The 19,362-nt window shown below is 42.8% G+C and overlaps 1 protein-coding gene across 5 annotated transcripts in view; it reads right to left on the bottom strand.

Moving 5' to 3' along the window:
* Positions 1-580: 580 nt before the first annotated feature.
* Positions 581-19,362, bottom strand: part of usp7 (ubiquitin specific peptidase 7 (herpes virus-associated)) — a 40,700-nt gene continuing 21,918 nt past the window's right edge. For 2 of the 5 annotated variants that reach the window (XM_050068359.1, XM_050068355.1), the window contains exons 18-32: positions 17,757-17,862; positions 17,228-17,320; positions 17,041-17,108; positions 16,655-16,755; positions 14,453-14,606; positions 13,991-14,058; positions 11,869-11,977; positions 9,700-9,777; positions 9,465-9,565; positions 8,490-8,589; positions 5,750-5,869; positions 5,568-5,639; positions 5,331-5,421; positions 2,473-2,681; positions 581-2,366 (exon numbers count right to left, since the gene is read on the bottom strand). In XM_050068359.1, the coding sequence (XP_049924316.1) occupies positions 2,575-2,681; positions 5,331-5,421; positions 5,568-5,639; positions 5,750-5,869; positions 8,490-8,589; positions 9,465-9,565; positions 9,700-9,777; positions 11,869-11,977; positions 13,991-14,058; positions 14,453-14,606; positions 16,655-16,755; positions 17,041-17,108; positions 17,228-17,320; positions 17,757-17,862 (1,368 nt within the window). In that variant the 3' untranslated portion in view covers positions 581-2,366; positions 2,473-2,574. Of the gene's footprint in view, positions 2,373-2,472; positions 2,682-5,330; positions 5,422-5,567; positions 5,640-5,749; positions 5,870-8,489; positions 8,590-9,464; positions 9,566-9,699; positions 9,778-11,868; positions 11,978-13,990; positions 14,059-14,452; positions 14,607-16,654; positions 16,756-17,040; positions 17,109-17,227; positions 17,321-17,756; positions 17,863-19,362 lie in introns of all 5 variants that reach the window. The other 3 variants (XM_050068356.1, XM_050068357.1, XM_050068358.1) reach the window with 3 other exon arrangements.

Raw genomic sequence — 19,362 nt, 5'->3', positions numbered from 1 at the left:
AGTAAACCCAAAATATAATGTCCTCATATGAGGACACAGGGTCTGCGTTCATTTCGTCCGTATTTGTGCATGTTTTCTGAAAACTTACGGATACAGACAAAATGGAATCCTGCCACCAGAGATTGTGGAGGAAGTGTAGCATAGTTCAAACGAGATATGACCGAGACCAAGAAGACGACAAAGCGGAACCAACAAATTCTCAGTCCACGTCAAGATGTGCATTACATAACATCAATAGCCGTACAGACCGCCACCATCTACAACACTGCCTCTGTTTAAAGGTACAATATTACGCCTCCTTTTCTTTAACTTTTGACTCTGCCCTCTAGTGGCATCTACTGGCTGTATCTATGCCAACATAAAGGACACATTAAGTATGAAGGTAGTGATGTTTATGTTTGAAGACGACGCATCTATTTTCGTACGTAAGGGGAGTATTATAAATGAGCCTCAAGACCGAGCTAGGCTAGCCATTTCCATCCGCTTCCAGTCTTCATGCTAAGCTAACAGATGTTGAGCTATTCGTTGGACGAACAGTGTTTCGGGTGAAACACCGGTGTGGACAAGCAGCAGAGTGGTGTTTTTGTTTTTATAGAAAATTTTATTCAACATACATTTTCCAGCAAAAAGGCAATATACAGGAATAGTTGTCGTACACTGCTGCTACACTGAGGATTTTAAACTGGAAAAGATCAAATTAAGGTGTGATTCTGCAGGTCATCTTTGTACTGCACGTTTTTAACAAGACAAAACCAATGCAGTTAGTTTTGAAAAGAAAAATAAATCCAAATGTAACAGAAAAAAATCGTCAATGGTACATCAGGAACGCAAAAAAAGAAAAGAAAAAAAAACCCTACACACAAGAAATATGAACACCTGGCTCCTTCTGTACCCAACAACAAAGGCGTGTGTTTCTCTTAAATTTTACACGTTCATATTTTTAAATATACAATTCTTAAATGTTGTCTTTACAGAGCCAGCTATGCGCTATTAGGGGAGCATTCCATCTGTGCTTTAAAAGAAACAAAAGAAAAATAAATTCATAGGGCTTAAAGTGTTTCTTACAATGCTGGTTTTGTCTCTACACAATCCTCAAACCTGCCGGCTCGAAGCGTCTGCAGCTCCCTAGCAAGCACAGCGCAGTCACTGCTCCCAACCACCTGGAGGCGACAGTTTCAATCAAGATGACGAAGCTCATGTGTGTGTGTTTGCGTTCAGAGGAATGACTGAGAAATACATTTAAACCCCCTGATGAACAAAACAAAAAAGAAAAGGAAGAAAGTCAAGGGGGGTAATGTCCGTGCATGTGTGTGTGTTCCTTCAAAGTCACTGAGCAACTCAAAACCACAACCAAAATGTACATTTGCCAGTCCTGAGAAACCTCTGACATTAAGTGCCAACGTGCAAGATGAAATACAGACAAATTTCCTCCTTCTTTTTTTCCCCCATTTATTTTTAAACAGATGCTGTGGATTTTTATTTTATTATACAAGATCTGCAGAAAGAGACAAAAAAAAATCATTTTTCCTCCAACCAAACTAAGTGAGAAAGAACTGCGTGTAAACTCGGGAATACTTGTTTTGTTGCACTAAAAGGATGGGAGCAGAAAATATAAAGAACCACATCAGGGCAACTAGTGAGCCTCAGGATGGACGCCAGTTCGCAGCTGCAACAAAAAATAAAATTAAAAAAAAGACCACCGGGCCCTCTCCCCTTTTTCTGTCAGTTAGTCCTCGCAAACATCCTTCCATCAAACTCTCCACACAGCAGCATGACGCCTCTTCAAACAACTCTTTATTAAAAACAACCCCCAAAAAAATCTGAAGGGAAAAAAAGCTGTTGAGTGAGGTGGAAGAAGGAAACAAAAACTAAGTCTAGAAGTTCATTTGATTTATATATACTACATATATATAATATATATATATAATAATATATATATATTATATATACACTGAGTCTCACATCCTCTCCCCTCTCTGCGCATTTTATATTAAAATCCCATTTTATTTCTCCCACTTCCAGACAGGCAAAAAAATAAAAACAGGCAGTCAACAGGTAGAGAAGCCAGGAAAACAAAAAACCAACCGAACAGCCTCAAACGTGGAGGGAGACGATTTAAAAATTAAAAAAAATAATGAAAGAAAATAAACAAAATGGACAGTCAGGAGGTGGTTGGTGCAGTTTATTTTGTGGTTGAAGGATAATCCGTCAGCTGCAGCAAGATCCGAATCGCTGAAGACATAGTGCCGGTGTAGAGCTGTAGAGGTGTCCAGGCAGGGTGTTAAAAGTGATGAACACACACACATACGCACGCACGCCCACACAGTCTCACACACACAAACACACGCACACACACACACACACACACACACACACGGTTAGTTTCTNAGTGATGAACACACACACATACGCACGCACGCCCAAACAGTCTCACACACACAAACACACGCACACACACACACACACACACACGGTTGGTTACAGTCTGTGGTTATGGTGTGTTAAAGTAGGTAGGGAGGAAGGCGGAGCAGGAGGAGGAGGATGAGGAGGACAAAGAGGAAGGGCGGGCTGCTTTTAGTTGTGGATCTTGATTGCTTTCTCCAGGTAGGTGTAGCGACCTCTCTTTGGAGCTTTGTTGAAATGATCCAACCCTAGCCAGGGGCGCGGGTGGGACATGTTACCTGGAAGGAGACAGGTCAGAGAGGACATTACACGTCAAGTCTCGTGATTAAAGTTACCATCGCTGTGATAGTGTGGAATATTTAAAGGGGAAAAAGCGCCACCTTATGTGTGGTTGTCCAATCAGTACTTGTGGTGAAGCAATAAATTCCTCAGTGCATGCTATACTGACCGAGAAAGCTTCCCGTATTGAGGACGACAAGCTGTTTCAGCATCGATTTCTAGCCTCCAGTGGCCAGAGGGCGAACTCTAGATGCCTCTCAAAAACAAAACTTCTGTGTTTTGGCTGATTCGGATATTCAGCTGTATTTATTCAAGCCAGAGCACATGGTTAAAGAAATGCGACTAAATGAGCCATGCAAAAGGATATGACCGGCAGGGACGTCCCAGAACCTGAGCTGCCGCCATCAAACACAGACTGGTGGTGCCTTCGCTTAGATTGCTATAGACTAAAGTTCGCCTTCTCACTTGGACAGAGGTGTGCTGGAGACCCTGTTCAAGATGCTGAAGGTAAACTGGAAAAGACAACTAAGACCAGCAGGGCCATGAGGGGCAGGTGACCACTGACACCCCATAGTTTCGCTCACCAGACCTTTCTCAAGAAAAGAAAGGTCTGGCTGCGGCGACTCTCACTTTAAGATTGGAGAAAAAAACGCCCCGGCTGCTTGTATTTCTTTCAACCAATCACAATCGTTCTGGGCGGTGCCACAGCAACGGTGCGCTTGCAAAAATATTGCCGGGGGGAAACAGGTTTTGGTGTAACACGCCCACAAAAATATCGCCTACAGGACGCGAACCATGGCAGAAAAATGGCTACATCCCCGCAAGATCAAACACCGCAAAAGTTAGAAAAGGACGTTTGTCGACTATGACAACTGGAGGTGGTAGGGCGGGACTTCAGCGGGTGGCTCGTTCCGCCCAATGAGAGGCTGATCTATGCAGCGAACTTCCGCCCACTCAGACTAGACACCCCATAACACCAACATGGAACCACTTAAAGTTCCTGCACCTAATTTCGAACCCTTCAGAGCATTTCAACCAAAAATAAATTGGTTCAGAACCCGGGAAGCTGGTTCCGAGAAATACCAAGTTTTCCTTGACGTAAAGTGCAAACCATGACGACATCAGTGGGCGTGTCATATTGTACAGGTTGGAAAGAAAGGATGGAGAAGTCAAGTGAGAAATCGTCAAAGAGCGTGCCTTGGTCTCATCAGTCTTTGGTCTATGCTTGTTTTTTTTCTGGCTCAAAACAAATACTTGTACTAACAATAAAAGATTGCGGGTAATCAATGTAATCTGCAATTTTGCTCTAATTGTTCACTTCTGTTGTGTGTTGTGCAACGCCCTCCATTGATGACACATCCTCGATCACAATGGCTTCACTCAAAACTGGTGGAAACACGGGCTGGTTCAATACACAGCACCGAGGTTCAAGGAGTCATGAACGAAACCAGTTCAAGGATCCCAGCTACTGTGGTGGTAAAGGGGTACGAGTGAGTACTTTCATCACTTTAGGCTATTGCTGCGTTCCATTTAGCTCAGAAGTCGGAGGTTGGGGATGGGATAATGTCACAACTGAGTTTACTACGTTCCAGTACAAGTCAGACAATCAAGCAATACCAGTTGTAGCCAGGTTAATCATTGTCAGCAATAGGAGATAACTGCATTACGCTGTATTTTGAGCATACAGACGCTGTAGCAGCACATCCACAGATACAAGTTGGATAGGGCGGTGTGTGCGACTGTGTTAATGAGACACAAATAACACAAAGGTGCTAATAAACTGTACATTGCTACAGCTTTCACTACCGTTGATGCGCAAAGGAGCCATCTTAGATTCTGAGGTCACGGCTTGTGAGGTTCCTTACAACTTTCTGAGTCACAAATCAGACATCTTGTTCCCGTTGAAATTTCCAACTGGGAACTCAAATTCTGACCTCCCAGTGCAAATGGAGCGCACCAAAAGTTTTGTGAAGGCGTCAGGGGCTCGCATAAAATGCATTCTTGTACATGTGGGCACGGCTGGCTCAGTGAGCAGGAGAACACTTTCTTTGTCGATATGGCACACACTGAGCAATGTATTGCTTCAGCTGACTACTGATTAAACATCCACACAAAAGCTACATCATTTCCTTTTAAGAATTTTAGCTTAAGCATAAAACTTGTGTAGTTACAGACAAAAGAGACAGACTTTAGCGCTGTATGAGAAGCAGCATCTCAGCAGGCTCTGGTAACACGGTATAAATAGTGTCTGGCCAAGTGGTCGTGTTGGTGTGGGTGTGAGACAGGATTAAAACACTGAAGAGTTATAACAATTCCAATCCATCTCTCCTTTGTCTCAGTGATCATACGGTAAAAAGTTCAGTTAAGAAGTTCTGCTTAAAAGGAATCTACCAGACATGTGCTCATGCATGAATTTCATCAGCCAACACAGAGCACTGCTGAAAGATAATGCACCAAGTTGCAGACTAAGTGGACCAGAAGTAAACCTCGTGCTCTGCAGACTTTGGTTTTGCCAACGCAGTGGCCTCATTTAAATGATCGATCTCCCTGAGTTTGGCTACAGCCTGTGGCACTTGTGACATCACTACCTTTAGTGCAGTAACAGTAACAGCAGCAGCGGTTGTGTTAGCAGCAGAAGCAGTAAATACCTGGCTGTGGTTCAAAGTCCTTCAGGTTGACCTCATATTCGTCTTCAGTGATGTACTGATGCCGCCCCATCATCACAATCGCAAACTTGAACTGAGAACGAACAAACATGAGTTAGCCGACAGCTGACCAGTGTTTACCCACAGGATACTAAATACTGTAAAAATATTCAGACTGACTGGTTGTGTGGAGTTCTGCCACACTTCATGTGTCAATGATTCACCAGTGTGGTGTTTTACCTTCTCAAATTCTTTCTCCTGGATGTCCAGCATGGTCTGGATCCTCCTCATCACCTCCCGAAATGACTCGCCCTGTGTGTGAGAGGGTCAGGGACATACAGAGCATGAAGTTAAGCAACTGAGTAATACATTATGTTACACAGACTAAGGAGTCTTTTACACGTATGTACAAACATACACACCTGTCTGATCTTGAGCAAGAAGGGGATCCCGAAGGTGCCAAAGACTTCCTTGTGGAAGTGAGCGACAGGGATTAGCATTTCACTGTCCTTGTCCAGGTCCACCTGGTCTAAAGGAATCTCCTGAGCGAGGGAAGGAAAGAAGAGTGAGGGAGAAGAGATTAAGACAAGTGCATTCAGTGCGTCCTTTCTTGGCGAAAATATCAGCATTGACTACTTTTTTCTTTTTTTTACCGTATAAAATTTGATAGCCAATAAAATTGATGATGAAGCGGCCCGTCTCAATGTCCCGCCCACTGCACTATCTGACTGGTTACTAGGGGTGTAACTATCCATCAATCTTGATCGATGACAGTCAGGGTCAGTCAAACCTTAAGACCTCATCGCCACTTCAAGCTGTCCTTAGAAGCAACGCATCTTTAACAACAGTTGTAGTTTGCAATTAAATCTATGGAGCACAAACATACAACAGAACTCAGATAAGATGAGAAGGATTTTTTATTGTCTTTTGCTTCTCTGTTTGGAGCCTGGATGTGCGCCGTTGCGTGATGTCGCACAGGTACGCGCACTAGAGAGAGAGTGACAGCAAAGCAAAGGACTCAGCCCACATGGGATGGACACATGCCTTCATTTGAAAATTCTGTGTCACCGTCTAACAGCGCAGATAATGGCAAGCAGCCAGGAAAGAGACAATGACAATATTTACTCCCCTCATGGGGATAAATCAGCAGTGTGGAGACATTTTGCATTTAGGAGAAAATTTGGGTCAACAGACAGAGCACATGCTGTATGTAAATAATGCTGATGCACAGAACACAACTAACCTGCCTGGCTGGGTACCTCACTTTGCTAACTTAGTGTTACAGCAACATTAGCTTCTCCGTTTCAACTATGTTGGGCTGAAAAACGTGCGTGCAGGCTGAAATTCAACCCTGCTGTACCAGGTAAGCTGGAAGTCAGCCCATAATACATGTAATTTCTTAAGCTGTGAGTACAGAAAAAGACGACTAGCTGCTAAGCTAATTTAAGCAATGTAAAAGTGCTTAAGATAATAATGGGTGACAAGCAAAACACTACTGTTTGACCATGGACATTGACAGTTAATATTGAGCGTCTTTTGTTAAGTGATGCTGTTGTTAATCCATGTTTTATGGCTGCTGGGAGAAGTTTGCCTTCAGGGCTTTGAGCCAGACGGCCCTGAAGTTTTAGGAAAGAGACAATGGTTTTGGTTAAAATTAGATGTCTGGCAGAAAGCCCTGAAGGCTAAATCAGCAGTCAGTTTAAAGTAAACTTTCCTGCACTTAATCAGTTACAGTTATTATTTTTTGTGTGTTGGTCTTATATCTGGAGCTTCTTCTGTAACTGTTTGTCTTAAATGGGCGATTGATTTGATCTCTTATCGATAACAGGGTCAGAACTGTATTGTGGCAGACACGGGTGAGCAGCACCAATTGAGAATGTGGGTGTGTGAGGGGGCATGAGCACATACAGGGAGCAGCAGCAATGACCCACCGCCCGACACCGGCACGGCTGGGACAGAGCACCGTCTGCAGCAAGCAAACACACTGTCTACCGTCATTTTGACTTGACCAGCGGACTTCCCTACAAGCCAATTTGCTGTGGAAACAGGCGATGTGCTTTATGTTCTAAAACCAGCAGCCAGTGATTTAACCTGCTGAGCTGCAGGTGACACCATCAGCAGCCAGCTTGAGTCGAGCTCAGACGGGTCCGTTCACACCGCTGCAGCTTTTCTCTGCAACGTTCTAAAGCGGTTTCATCTCGCTGCGAATCTTTGGTCTGAACTGGGCGTAACACGTCATGAGTAACAGCCTGACAACATTGAAGGCTGCCGAACCACAGACGGCAAAAACAAATGCAGACTGGAGCTGCACCAATGACTGAGTAGAGCTGTGTGTTGAATAAAAGCCAGCACTCTGCCGTTAGTAGTTATTTGGTTGTGACGTCAGTTGTATAGAGCAGAAGTATGAGAAGTGCACGGAGAGGAAGAGGGCAAGAGATGTGACCCATGACCAGATTACAATGGTTTATACAAATACAGCACAGAGACGATACAGACAGTTCTGCACCAGACGTATATAAAGTGGATCTGCGCATTCAGCCCACGCTGAACCCATTTATATGAGTCACCGTCCTGTCTGTGTGTTTGTCTCTAAGTAGAGACTTCAGTCTGCTGCGTACTTCATACACTTTACTAACAAATTAGAGAATTATACAGTAACACTGGGCTTCATGATCAAACACAGTTTCTGCATCAAACCCTCGACTGGGCAGTGACGCCACAAATAGAATCTGATTCTGTGGGAAACACTGCACTTTCTAACTTTAGAGCAGGTTACTCTAATTACTGCCTGTGAAATGTGTGTGTAACCAGTAAATGGTCAGCTTAAAATTAGCCCAGTAATTTCAAGAGCAATTTAAGAAATTCTGTCATTGTTGACCTCCAGTGGTTGAAGTTTTACTGTACAGTGTAGTTCAATAACATGAGACTTTCAGCCAGAGTTTGGTGCTTCAGACCAGTTTGAAAGTCATCTCTGACAGATTAGTTTGAAAACGTAAACCCTGCGAACAATGGCTGCCAAAGTGCCTGCTTGTGTCGACACACTGAGCGGACCGGATCAGAAAATGCAAATATCTCACTGATGGTCGTTCAGAGGAGGAGTGACTAAAAATACACTAAGCACTAAAAACAGACACACAGGGAAGGCCTCACATTCGCACAAACCTCTATTCTGAAGGTGCGGCTGGCAGCCGGATTTAAACATTCTAGCAGCTCGTCCTCCTGGTGAACCCCGATGATTTTATAGCTTACTATCTCTAACAGCCTGCAGGGGGAGGAAGAGAGGGGGGGGAGAGACAGAGGGAGACAGGATTAATTCTCTACAGCAGCTTTTCAAAAGACAAACTGATTTCTCAGAGCAGAAAATCACATTAAACAGGGGATGACATACGTATTAGTCCACAAAAATATTAATTGGATGCAGATATAAAAAAATCCAGAGCTGTTAAAGACGACATCTTTACAAAAATGCCTTAGATTTGAGTTCCTCTGAAGGCACGGGGGAGGTAAACGTCTGGTGATGTCAGGCCATAATTTAAAGTACTTAAAATGTGTTTTTGGATAATTGTCACCCTGCTAATGAGCTCAAACTGTATTTTGCAAACATTAAAGGACTCTGAATGGCAAAAAGATTAAAAACAGTTCAACAAAACCTAAAATAACAGCTTAGGATACAGGCTGAAATTGATGAGACTGCACTCTTTCTAACCCGAGATACACTGTGGGGGAGGTGCGGCTTTATATGATCGGTGTTCACCCAGAATCTTATTTGACTGGGTGAACTTTTGTGAGCCCCCCTGAGTGCAGAATGAGTCATCAAACATTTGAAGGTGTTTTACAGGGAAAGAAAAGATGGGGATTTTGATGTAAAAATACCCAGATGCTGATTTTTTTTTGATGTATAACAAGAGATAAATGATCAATTAACTCAGGGACACGATTAAAACTGGGAAAAAAACTGGGAAAATGTTTGCCATGATGTTCAGATGGAGATCAGTGGCCACAATTGGAGCTCAACTCACTGGCAGGCACTGTTTTATTGTAGTAACCTTCCCAGATATATTTTAGTCAAACACGGAGAAACAGATGACATTGAAACAGTGACACACAGATGCACACACACTCCTGCGGGGTGCATACCTGAGCTTCTCAGAGCCTTTTTCAGAGAGCTCCACTGCCTTTTTACATTCTTCCAAAAGGTCCCGCACACAGCCATGCTTGTCAGGGTAGAGGGTGATCTCCTGCAACACACACACACACACACACACATGCACAGTTAACGCCTGTGTGCTGGAATCACAGCAACATCTGTGTCGTGACACATTTGTCAAGGGGAGTGTGAGTGTGTGAACGAGTGTTTAAAAGTGTGTGTTACCTCCTCTCTGAACTGGCTGTTGAGCCATATGGATTTAAAACTCCTCCTGTTCTCGAAGTCTGTTATCTTCATCTTTAACTGTGGACGCAGGAAGAGAGAGAAACAATCAGAAACAAGTTCGGCTGCGAGCTGCATTTGAGAAGCAGTTAAATGTTAATGGCTGGCTGGCAGCACTCTGTGGTCAAATGTGTTTTCATAATTCAGATCCCACATAGTCCAATCAAAATTAAATGTGCGGTGCATCCGTGTGCACACAACAAAGCTTTTTCCATTTGCAGAGGGATCTCCCTTCACACTTTATCTGGACAGCTACAAATATGTTTTTTAAACTGCCAGAGAGACGGCACGTACCTACTGTTTATTTAAAGAATACTGATGGAAGATGATAAGCGTGTTGCTAATCTTTTCTAGAAGTTTGTCTTGTTCTTACACCCAGAGCTGTCTACCTTAGATGACAGCTGTCAGCTGGCTCAGGCCCTGATCAGACAGAGCGCGTTTTAGCAGCGTAGGGAGACTTTTTTTTAATTGTTACAATGAGAGTGAAGCATTTTCCTCGCTGCTTTTGCGTTGATGAGCGCCTCATATTTTTTGTGCACTAGTGCCCTGAAAAAACTTAAATCCAGCGTCATTCATATTGTCAATCAGATAAATTGAGTGGTGGGCCGTCTGTAGTAGCAATGGCAACAAGTAGTAGCATACAGCTAACGTTAGCCCACTTTTAGCATTGCCCTACGCAAGCTGCAAAACATATGTAAACATAACGAAGCCTCAACAACTTTCTTGCTATTTACCCGTTGTTATTAGGCTGCGACAACTGAAAACAGACTGTCAAACTGTCCCGGACTCATGTGCCGAGTGAAGCTCCTTGATCAGCTGTTGATTTCCTCTCTTTCTGAGGGTTTTCATGTTCACACATGGTATTCTAGTTTCCTGTAACCAATGCACTACTTGGGAACAGCCTGAAAAGGTGCCCTCTGCCTGTCCTTTTTGATGCAGATTTTAAGGTACCTGTTAAAGCCATTAAAGTCCTAGCTTCCTATTATTTTACTTAGAGCACTTAAATGCAACACCTGACCTGGCATCTCAGGAATCTTTAATTAAAGGCGGGTGTGCTGAAGTGGGTGTGGAGCATGGAAGACGCCACAGGGTTACAGTCTTTAACCTCTGCCTGTTAGGTTAATCTTAGTTTTTATTGTTTGATAAAGTCCTTTAAACCCCATTGATTTGAACTTTGTTTTTGTACAGGCCTGTTTATTTGGGGAAAGTTTGTTTGATGATTCGGGGTTCTCGAACCAAAGAACCCTGAATCATCAAACACTGAGTTAAATTAAACCACAGGCTCATCATAGTTCATCATATCTCCCGTTATGGCTTCTGTGGGAAGCTATTTTTTAACTTATGTGGAAGCCGCAATAGCTCCGATCTGTGAGTTTACTTCACAGCAAAATAGAGGTCAAGCCAAGGACAGGTAATCTGGTGGTTGCCTGGAAATATTAACAAAAAAAGATGCAGTCGGCTGCAAAAATAGCTGGTCAGATTTCAACAAATAAAGGCAGAATGATGCACGTTGTGTTTTGCAACCAGCAAAAAGCGCTCTGTCTGATCAGGGACTAAGGTAGCTTTAGCTTTGTTAGCTCTATTGAGCAGTTGGCCTGGCAGGAAAGGACACCTCCTTGTTGAAATATCTACTGGTTCAGCATTTGACATAAATCTGGTTTATCATATAGACATAATGAAACTGTGCACTAAATCTGAGTTATTTCACACACACCAAAAATTGCACAAGAGGAAATAATGAATCTTAAAGCAGGGCTGCACGCAAATAATCAATCTGTTTATAAAACATTAAAAGGCCCATTGCAATATCAACTTTAACAATCCAAAAGCCAATAATATTCAATTTACTCTAATGTAAAGCCAAGAAATGCAGGAAATTCTCACATTTGAGAAACTTAAACAAGGTCTGAGTAAAACAGACGTGATGAGCAAAAGGCCAAACAAGAAACAGACACATCTAAGAAACTGCTTCAAACATTAAAGTCACTTTTTTTTGGCACGAAAGCAGCCATCATGGGCCAAAATATACTTCCAAGAACTCGTGGGAAAGAAAACAAATACACTAAACACAAACCACCCCCTGAGGTCCCAGAGCTGGCAGACGTCTCCTACCTGCTGATAGTAGAGTTTCTTGGGCTGCCGAGGTTTGAAGAATTGCAGCAGGTCCCGCAGCGTTCCCTCATAGTTGTGTCTGAGAGGATTCCCTGGACCGTCCCTGTACCTGGCCACCACACCACCAGGCAGGGGGGGAGGACGACCAAGGGGAGGAAAGAAGGATGACAGGAGAAGAGAAACAGAGGGTGGGAAAAAAAACAGAAGAGGAAAAAGGACAAAAGAAAACGGCAAGTGGACAAGGAGAGAAAAGAGGGAGAGGTGGGTGAACAGGAAGGGAAGACGAAAAATTCCGAGAGATGCCGAGGCAGAGTGGAGGAGTGATGGAGGGGTCGAGAGGAGGACAGGACAGAGGCAGAGTGGGAGGAGTTAGAGGAAAACAACAAAGAAAGGTGGGGGGGGACAGGTTACGCAACATTTCTACTGACAACTGCAAGTAGGCAAATCAAAGGCAAACATGACATAAGCTGAGGAGAATGAGAATGACAACACAGTCGATGTTTTTCTTTCTGTACATCCGCAGGAGGTTTGCTCAGTGTTGGGACAACCATTTTAAAATACAGGAAGTCTTATAGACAGGTGCTGGATCATAAACCCTGACTGAAAGTACCAAAAATTCCACACTAACAATCATTAATTTTACCTTAAATTGCATCTACATACCACATAACATGTGAGATCATGATTGGGTGCATGGGATCTAACAGGAACAGTACTTTTACTTGACCATCTTTACCTTTATGCTTTTGTTTATGGTGCTTTTAGCGACGTTAGTTCATTCAAACCATCATTCTGCAACAGTTTCCCCTAAGGTGGCCGCTTTGGCCTGGCAGGTGTGCTGGTGCAGCCTACCGCCACACCAGACTCCATTCACAAATTCAAAACTTTTAAGTTCTGTCAATATTTAAGAGTTACTCAACATTTATCAGTTACTTGTCGATATCCACATTAAACTCTCTTCACATCGGCATAAAATAGATTAACCGCACAGCACCTATCCACAAAGAATATGACACTTTTTAAGCTGGTTCGTCTGCTACTCATATCATTTCTTTGTTACAACGCTAGACGCAAATGCCAGGAGTTGAGTTTTCATTGAAACAAAATATTGCCTGGTGAGTTAACTGTATGCCAAATAAATACGAGCATACAAGACTGAATTGACTCCTGAGTCATATACATATAGAGTCATATAGACATATAACCAGTTGCTGACAAACCATGCAGCATTTAAACATTTAAAAGGCTGTTTTTTTTTTTTTAGATGGAGTTTGGCGCGGGGCTCACTCCACATAAAACCAACCGCTGGAGCTACACTGCATCACTTCCAGCAAACATCAGAGAACAATAAGGACAAAACATCGTCACTGATCTGTTGTGACTGAACATACATGACGTTTGCATGACGTTCATCACTGAGCCTGTGTGTAAGCGGTAGCCTAACCGCAACATCTTCACCTCACCTTTTCCACTGACTTTAGCAGTTAAGATAACAGACTCTCGACTGTCCTGCTGTTATTACAGACATGTGAACTTATCACAGACACTCATCAGTTGTCGTTATTTTTGGCATTACAGTTATAGGGGAAACACGTCTGCACTATGCACCGATAGTAGTATTTCAGGAAAGTCTTGTAATGATTGTGATAAAGCCGTTTATCATGATCTTTTACCACAATAATGACAGCATGAAAAATGTATTCTGGCACATCCTGAACGACCTTGAAACCACACTTATCATTTCATACACTGCGAGTGAAACAACACTGCAAGTTGAACTTTTAAAGTAGGAATAATTAGTCCACAGCAAAAGCACAATCGGTGAATTTCAAAACAAATGCTAGAGCTCTCTCTGCCCTCGTCCTCCATCTTTTTCCTATCGTGTCTAATCTCATGCACCAATTTTTTATTACAAAACTCCTTAAACACGTTAAAAACAATAAATGAGATTTGTTTTATTCCTCGTGGCTTTTTCAGTGCTGTGTTTTGAATGTGATTACACACAGCTTTACTACATTCACACAGTTTGCACCTCTTGGGTGTGTGTCAACCTTAGCGATCATATGACTGTTATTTCTGTGTGAGTGTGTGTGTGTGTGTCTGGATGAGACAAGCCTCCTACCCCTGTGACTTGAAGAACTGCAGCAGCATGGGATCTGTGTTCAACCTCTGCGCTACTGTCTTGGCCACCTGACAGACAAACAACAGCACAAACGTTACAATCGAGGATCACCACAGGCCTGTCAGATTTCATCTGTGTCTGCAAACTGAAATACCAGCAGGGAGACTACAAGGAAAGAAACATTTGAGGATAAAATTCATAAAACATCAAGCTCAGAACTTGGCAGGCTCTAAGCATTCACAGTATCAAGCACCAGAACTTTTATAAAAGATATTTGACAGATCAACTCCCTGACTGTGTCTGAGGGCAGAACAGTGTCCCCTAAATGTCCTTCCTTACTCATGGCTGACTTCTCATTTAAAGCAGCAGTAAATTACCAAAATACTTGATTTCAAACACATTGAAATTACCACCTTATTTTTCCCCCCAAGCATTCATTAAAAGTGCCTGAGTGGCCCTTACCTGAAAATAGTTCATGCGGTTTGAGAGCGTGACGACGAAGCCGGGGTCGTTGTGGATGGTCTTGTCACAGAAAATGACGTCCACTCGGTGGTAGAGATCCCGGAAGTAGTCCTTGGCCGTTGGCAGCTCGCTGCTGTCATTCTCTGGGTCGTCCCTTAATGGTTGGAAGAAGGTAGGAAAGTGTGTAAATTAAAGTACAGAACGTGCAGTGTGGACAGGAGAGGGCAGAGAGGACAATGGGAGGCAAGAGACAGAGACAGATTGACAGGTTGGGAGAGGGTATAAAGCAACAGAGGCAAAGGACAAAAAGATCCATCCCGTCTACCTAGTTATCTGCATCTACAGCGCCAATAAGGTCAGTAAACACCAGTAAATAGTCAGTGCCATCAAGTGGGATGAATACCAGCTTGATAGCCTCCAGCTTTAACGCTATTAAAGTTCACTTTAAAGTAAAATTATGATGGACAGAAATGCAATTTGACCATGTCATAAGAAAGTAATGAACAAACAGAAACAAGGCGCCCATCAGCAGAGCTGTGTTGTAAGCTGGGGGCCAGTGTTGACTATTTACTGGCATTTACTAACCTGTGGTGCTTCAGACCCAGGTAACTTTGTAGCTTTACTGTCACTGACTTGTAATTTAAACAGGTTTAGCTGGAGCTGAATGCAAACAAACTTAAAATTTCAGCCTATGAAGACGTCCTCAAATCCTCTCTCTTACCACTCAAGCACCTCATGATTTGCTTGATTCACGTGGGTCACATTCTCAAGTCGGAAAATCTGGAATAATCCTGAAAAATCACACCCCTATTAACCCTAGTGATGACATTACTAACCAAGAACTTTCTCTACATGCAAACACACTTCTCGCACCCCCTTCTCCTCCTCTCCTACCTCTCTGTTGTTTCTCTGTATTTCATCAGAAATACCAGTAAGAGTCCAGAGACATGAGAGTCCTCTGTCTGTCTCTCTGGTGTTTTATTGGGACAGAATTGAATAAATCGTACTGTGCACAACCAAATCATAAAAGTTCAGGTTAGAGTAACGTGTGGAATTTTCTTCTAACAAATTGAAGTTCTGTTTATCTTCAGTGTCCATCTCCAAACACACTGTGTGCATCTTTGACGTCTAACAAAAGTGGTGACTGCATTTCTTTCCTCATGATACATTTAAGTTTTATTTAAAAATCTAGACATATTTACATTCACGCAGTTTTCTTCACTGCCCTTTTTTTTGGCATATTGCAACGTTTGCTGTCGGACTGATACCTTCTGGTAGTCAACATGCTCTTATCTGACCAAATTCTCATTGGTCGGACATGGTGGTTACTTTCATGAGGCCGTGTGTCCTGTGTCCACCAAAGTGTTTTTTTTCCTGGCTGAAAATGCCCATCCGGAGTGCCAGGGTGCTTTGGAGACGCAACATTTTAGGTGCGACAGCTTGCTATGATAAGGAATATCCACAAGGTACTTGCTCTGGATGAAGGGAAGGCTGAAGCACATAGAAAGAAAGGTTGGACCCGTCGATCTATGTGACCATCAGCATTCATTTCTCCTCCATTAACTCTCTCTTTAGCACTCATGCATGATGTGACAGTTGGTCTTTGTGGTATTTCTTCCACCTGTTCTCCACTGTGATTGAAAGGCTGGGTGAAAAGCGACAGCAACGATTGCAACATTTTTCATTTTTTAAGTCTTGCTGACCAAGAAATACGGCAAACGTACAGCAGTTAGAATAGATGCTCAGCAATCTGCGGCGCTCCAAAGTCCCCATGCAACGCTGGCCTCAGGGGAATAAAAATGCTTTGGTGGGCTCAGTGCATATGGCTGATTTAGATTATCTCTCCAATCTCCCTCTCACTGACCTATCGATTGGTTGAAGAGAAGGTAGAGTTTTAGTCGACGGCCCCAGATATCGGCGCTTGACAACAACCAGCTGCTAATTAGCAGAATCAAAATCTAGCAGCAAGATGCAAATTTATGCATGGTGCAAATAATGGGGACCTGCTCATACAAACACTACACCAAAGCACTACTAGGGGTAAAAAAAATTCAGAGGATACCTTTGATACAATGTGCTAACCCTTCACAGCAAATATAACAACAGCCATGCTGTGAAGTTCAAAATATATTTTGATATAAATTAGCTCACACTGCACACAACACAAATTAAACACACATACACACAAAAGACTGGTCTTACTTCTGGAAGACAATGATGTCCCCGTCCATGAGCTCATCCAGGGCCTTGTCCAGAGAGACATCATAGTCCTGTATCCGCTCTGTTAGATTGGGCTTTACTTCCTGTAACACACAGGGCATCATGGGAAATGTAGTCAAATGAAGCCGCCTGCTGAGTGCATGACCGTATTTGTTTAAGGATGTGTAAACACGCAACTACAGATGGGTAAGAGTGAGAGGAGAGAGATGCTGCATACGACAGTGTGAAAGTTTGCACAGGAAAGTTTATGAGACAAAGCTTGTGTGCCAGATAGAGGAGCACGAGTGTGAAGGAGCTGCTGAAGAGTGAGAACAAGTGAGAGAAAGACAAGAATGTGTCGGCAAGTGAGCGCTACATAAATAGATCACCTCATAGAGGATAAGGCTAGTTTCCTGCTGAAACCCTGCTCTCTCACACATGACTGGTAGAAGGTCTCCTGTTTACAGAGAGAGAAGAGAGCAACACAAACATGATTTAATCTTAAAGTTCAAGGCATTTTATATAAAGCATGACTGAGTTAGGCTTAAAATAGACTAGGACATCGCCACCACTTACTTATTTTGCAGGAAATAGGTGTGTAGATATGTCCACAATAATTTAAGCTTCTGGTTTTGGGGTCATACATCTTCAAGAACAACATGACATCATCTAAAGAGAAAGAGACAAAGACATTACATAAGAAATTGCCTACATAACCACAACTAGTGCTAAACTTAAAATATTAAACACACAAAAAACTACCTTAAACTACTACTATAATACATTTGTCAGCGTTTCACACAGCGTTAAGCTCAGTGATCATAACCTGTGAAGGAGCATTTATAATATTTCCAGTTGCAGTGTGGCTGTGCCGACACAAACTGAATGCAAAATGAGTGTGAAACAAATAAACCTTGAAAATTAAATGGAAGAATGATGTAGCAGTCATGCTGCATAAGCTTGAAATTGTCAGAGACATTGGCACCTACAGAACGAGTCACTGACTCTCTAAATCGAATGCCATAAACAAAATAAAGTGCCACAACGTGTGAAACGCTGCTGAAACCGACACTGAGCTGGACGAGGATTGACGAGTGGGACTTACGGTCTTTGTCGAACTTGGGTAACGTGGCCCCACTGGCTGCCATCTCCGGATCCACCGTCTCCAGAAATATTGTCCAGGGGTTCTCATTGTCGCTCAAGTCGATCATCTGAAACACAAACATGCACCAACTTTGAAAAAAAAGACAGTGGTGTAAACATTCATGGGGACAAGTGCTCGTGTTATACACTTGAGCCTGATTTATGGTGGGCGCTCTACACTTTTGACGAGTATCTCTCAACTGAAATCACGTATATCCAACAGAAAAGACTGTCACTAGGAGGCCTTTCAGGATAATTGGTGTTGACTTATTGTACAATTTGTTGACACGACCTCAAATATTTTGCTGACCTTGATATCACCCGCTGTGTTTACATCTCCACCCACGCCTACTTGCACAAGTCTGAAGAAAACTAAAACATTTCAGACAACACACCGTAGCTTACTGGTCCTCTGCTTCTGCGCTTTTGGAGTGGAAGACTCACAGTCCTGATAGTCGTTAGCTTGCCAACCTTTGGCAACAAGCCCAAAGAGCCCGTCATTTGTAGTTTTAGCCTCCAACAACTTCATCCTCCACTATGTTAATCCACGAGCAAAGAGCCTGGCCACCAGGCCGTCCACTCCTGGGAGCCGACTGCAGCACACCAGCCGGATTATGAAGGTAACTGCTGAGCTTCCATAACCTTGTTTTTTTAGTCTTAAAAAGTACATTAAATGTTCTTTTCACAATTCAACTCCAATGTCTAAATATTCTTAAGAATCAAAAGTGCTGATTGAAAGAGTGTACTACATTATTATGCCCTTATATAATCATTATATCAGTGGCATAAAATGGTTTCAAAATGACTATAATATTGCAATTATTTCTGGGACAATATATCGCCCAACCAAAGTAGTTGTAGTGACAGGTCAAGAATTTTGTTCTGTCAGGGACACTGTCATATTTGGACATGCAATGTGATAGGGTAGTCACACTGCATCACTTCTTCACCCTGTAGCTCCCTTGTTAGGCTCAATGAACGCACAGACCACCCTTATTCTTGCACTCCTGTTGACTTCTCAGTAAAATTAAGTTTTACATCTCTTCCTCTTTAAATAACTGACTGATTTCATCAAATCCCTCCACTATCAAAATGCAAAAGCACCAAAGTAAAGCAGATATAGTTACAAAACAAACAGCTGACAGAATGATATATATACTAAACGGGATGATATACTGTAACTGAACAAGCCACCTGGAGGATGGTGTCTGGGTACCATGGAGACGACTGACACCTTTCGCAGCAGCATACTTTTCATTTTAGTTGAACGACACTCCTCAAAAGTGTCAAGAGCCCTAACACAAGTCAGGCTGAAAGGGGGCTCGAAGAATCAGTGACTGTCCACTGTTAGATGTTTTGGTCACTATCGTAACCGCTACTCTTTGCCTAGCATGACTGAGAGGTCTCAATATGGGATACACCCCGTCCAGATTCACATATCCCACTTCCATTGTGTGAAGTAACCTAAATTAAACATGTCCCAGAACTATATCTGTACTGGAAGCACAGCAAAGATACAGTGGTAGCTTCTCATCTTCTTTCCAAAAATGTCCAATGAGCACTAAAAA

Source organism: Epinephelus moara, chromosome 18 (genome assembly GCF_006386435.1).
Source record: "Epinephelus moara isolate mb chromosome 18, YSFRI_EMoa_1.0, whole genome shotgun sequence".
Taxonomy (NCBI): domain Eukaryota; kingdom Metazoa; phylum Chordata; class Actinopteri; order Perciformes; family Serranidae; genus Epinephelus; species Epinephelus moara.
This window is presented reverse-complemented; position numbering and strand designations above follow the sequence as displayed.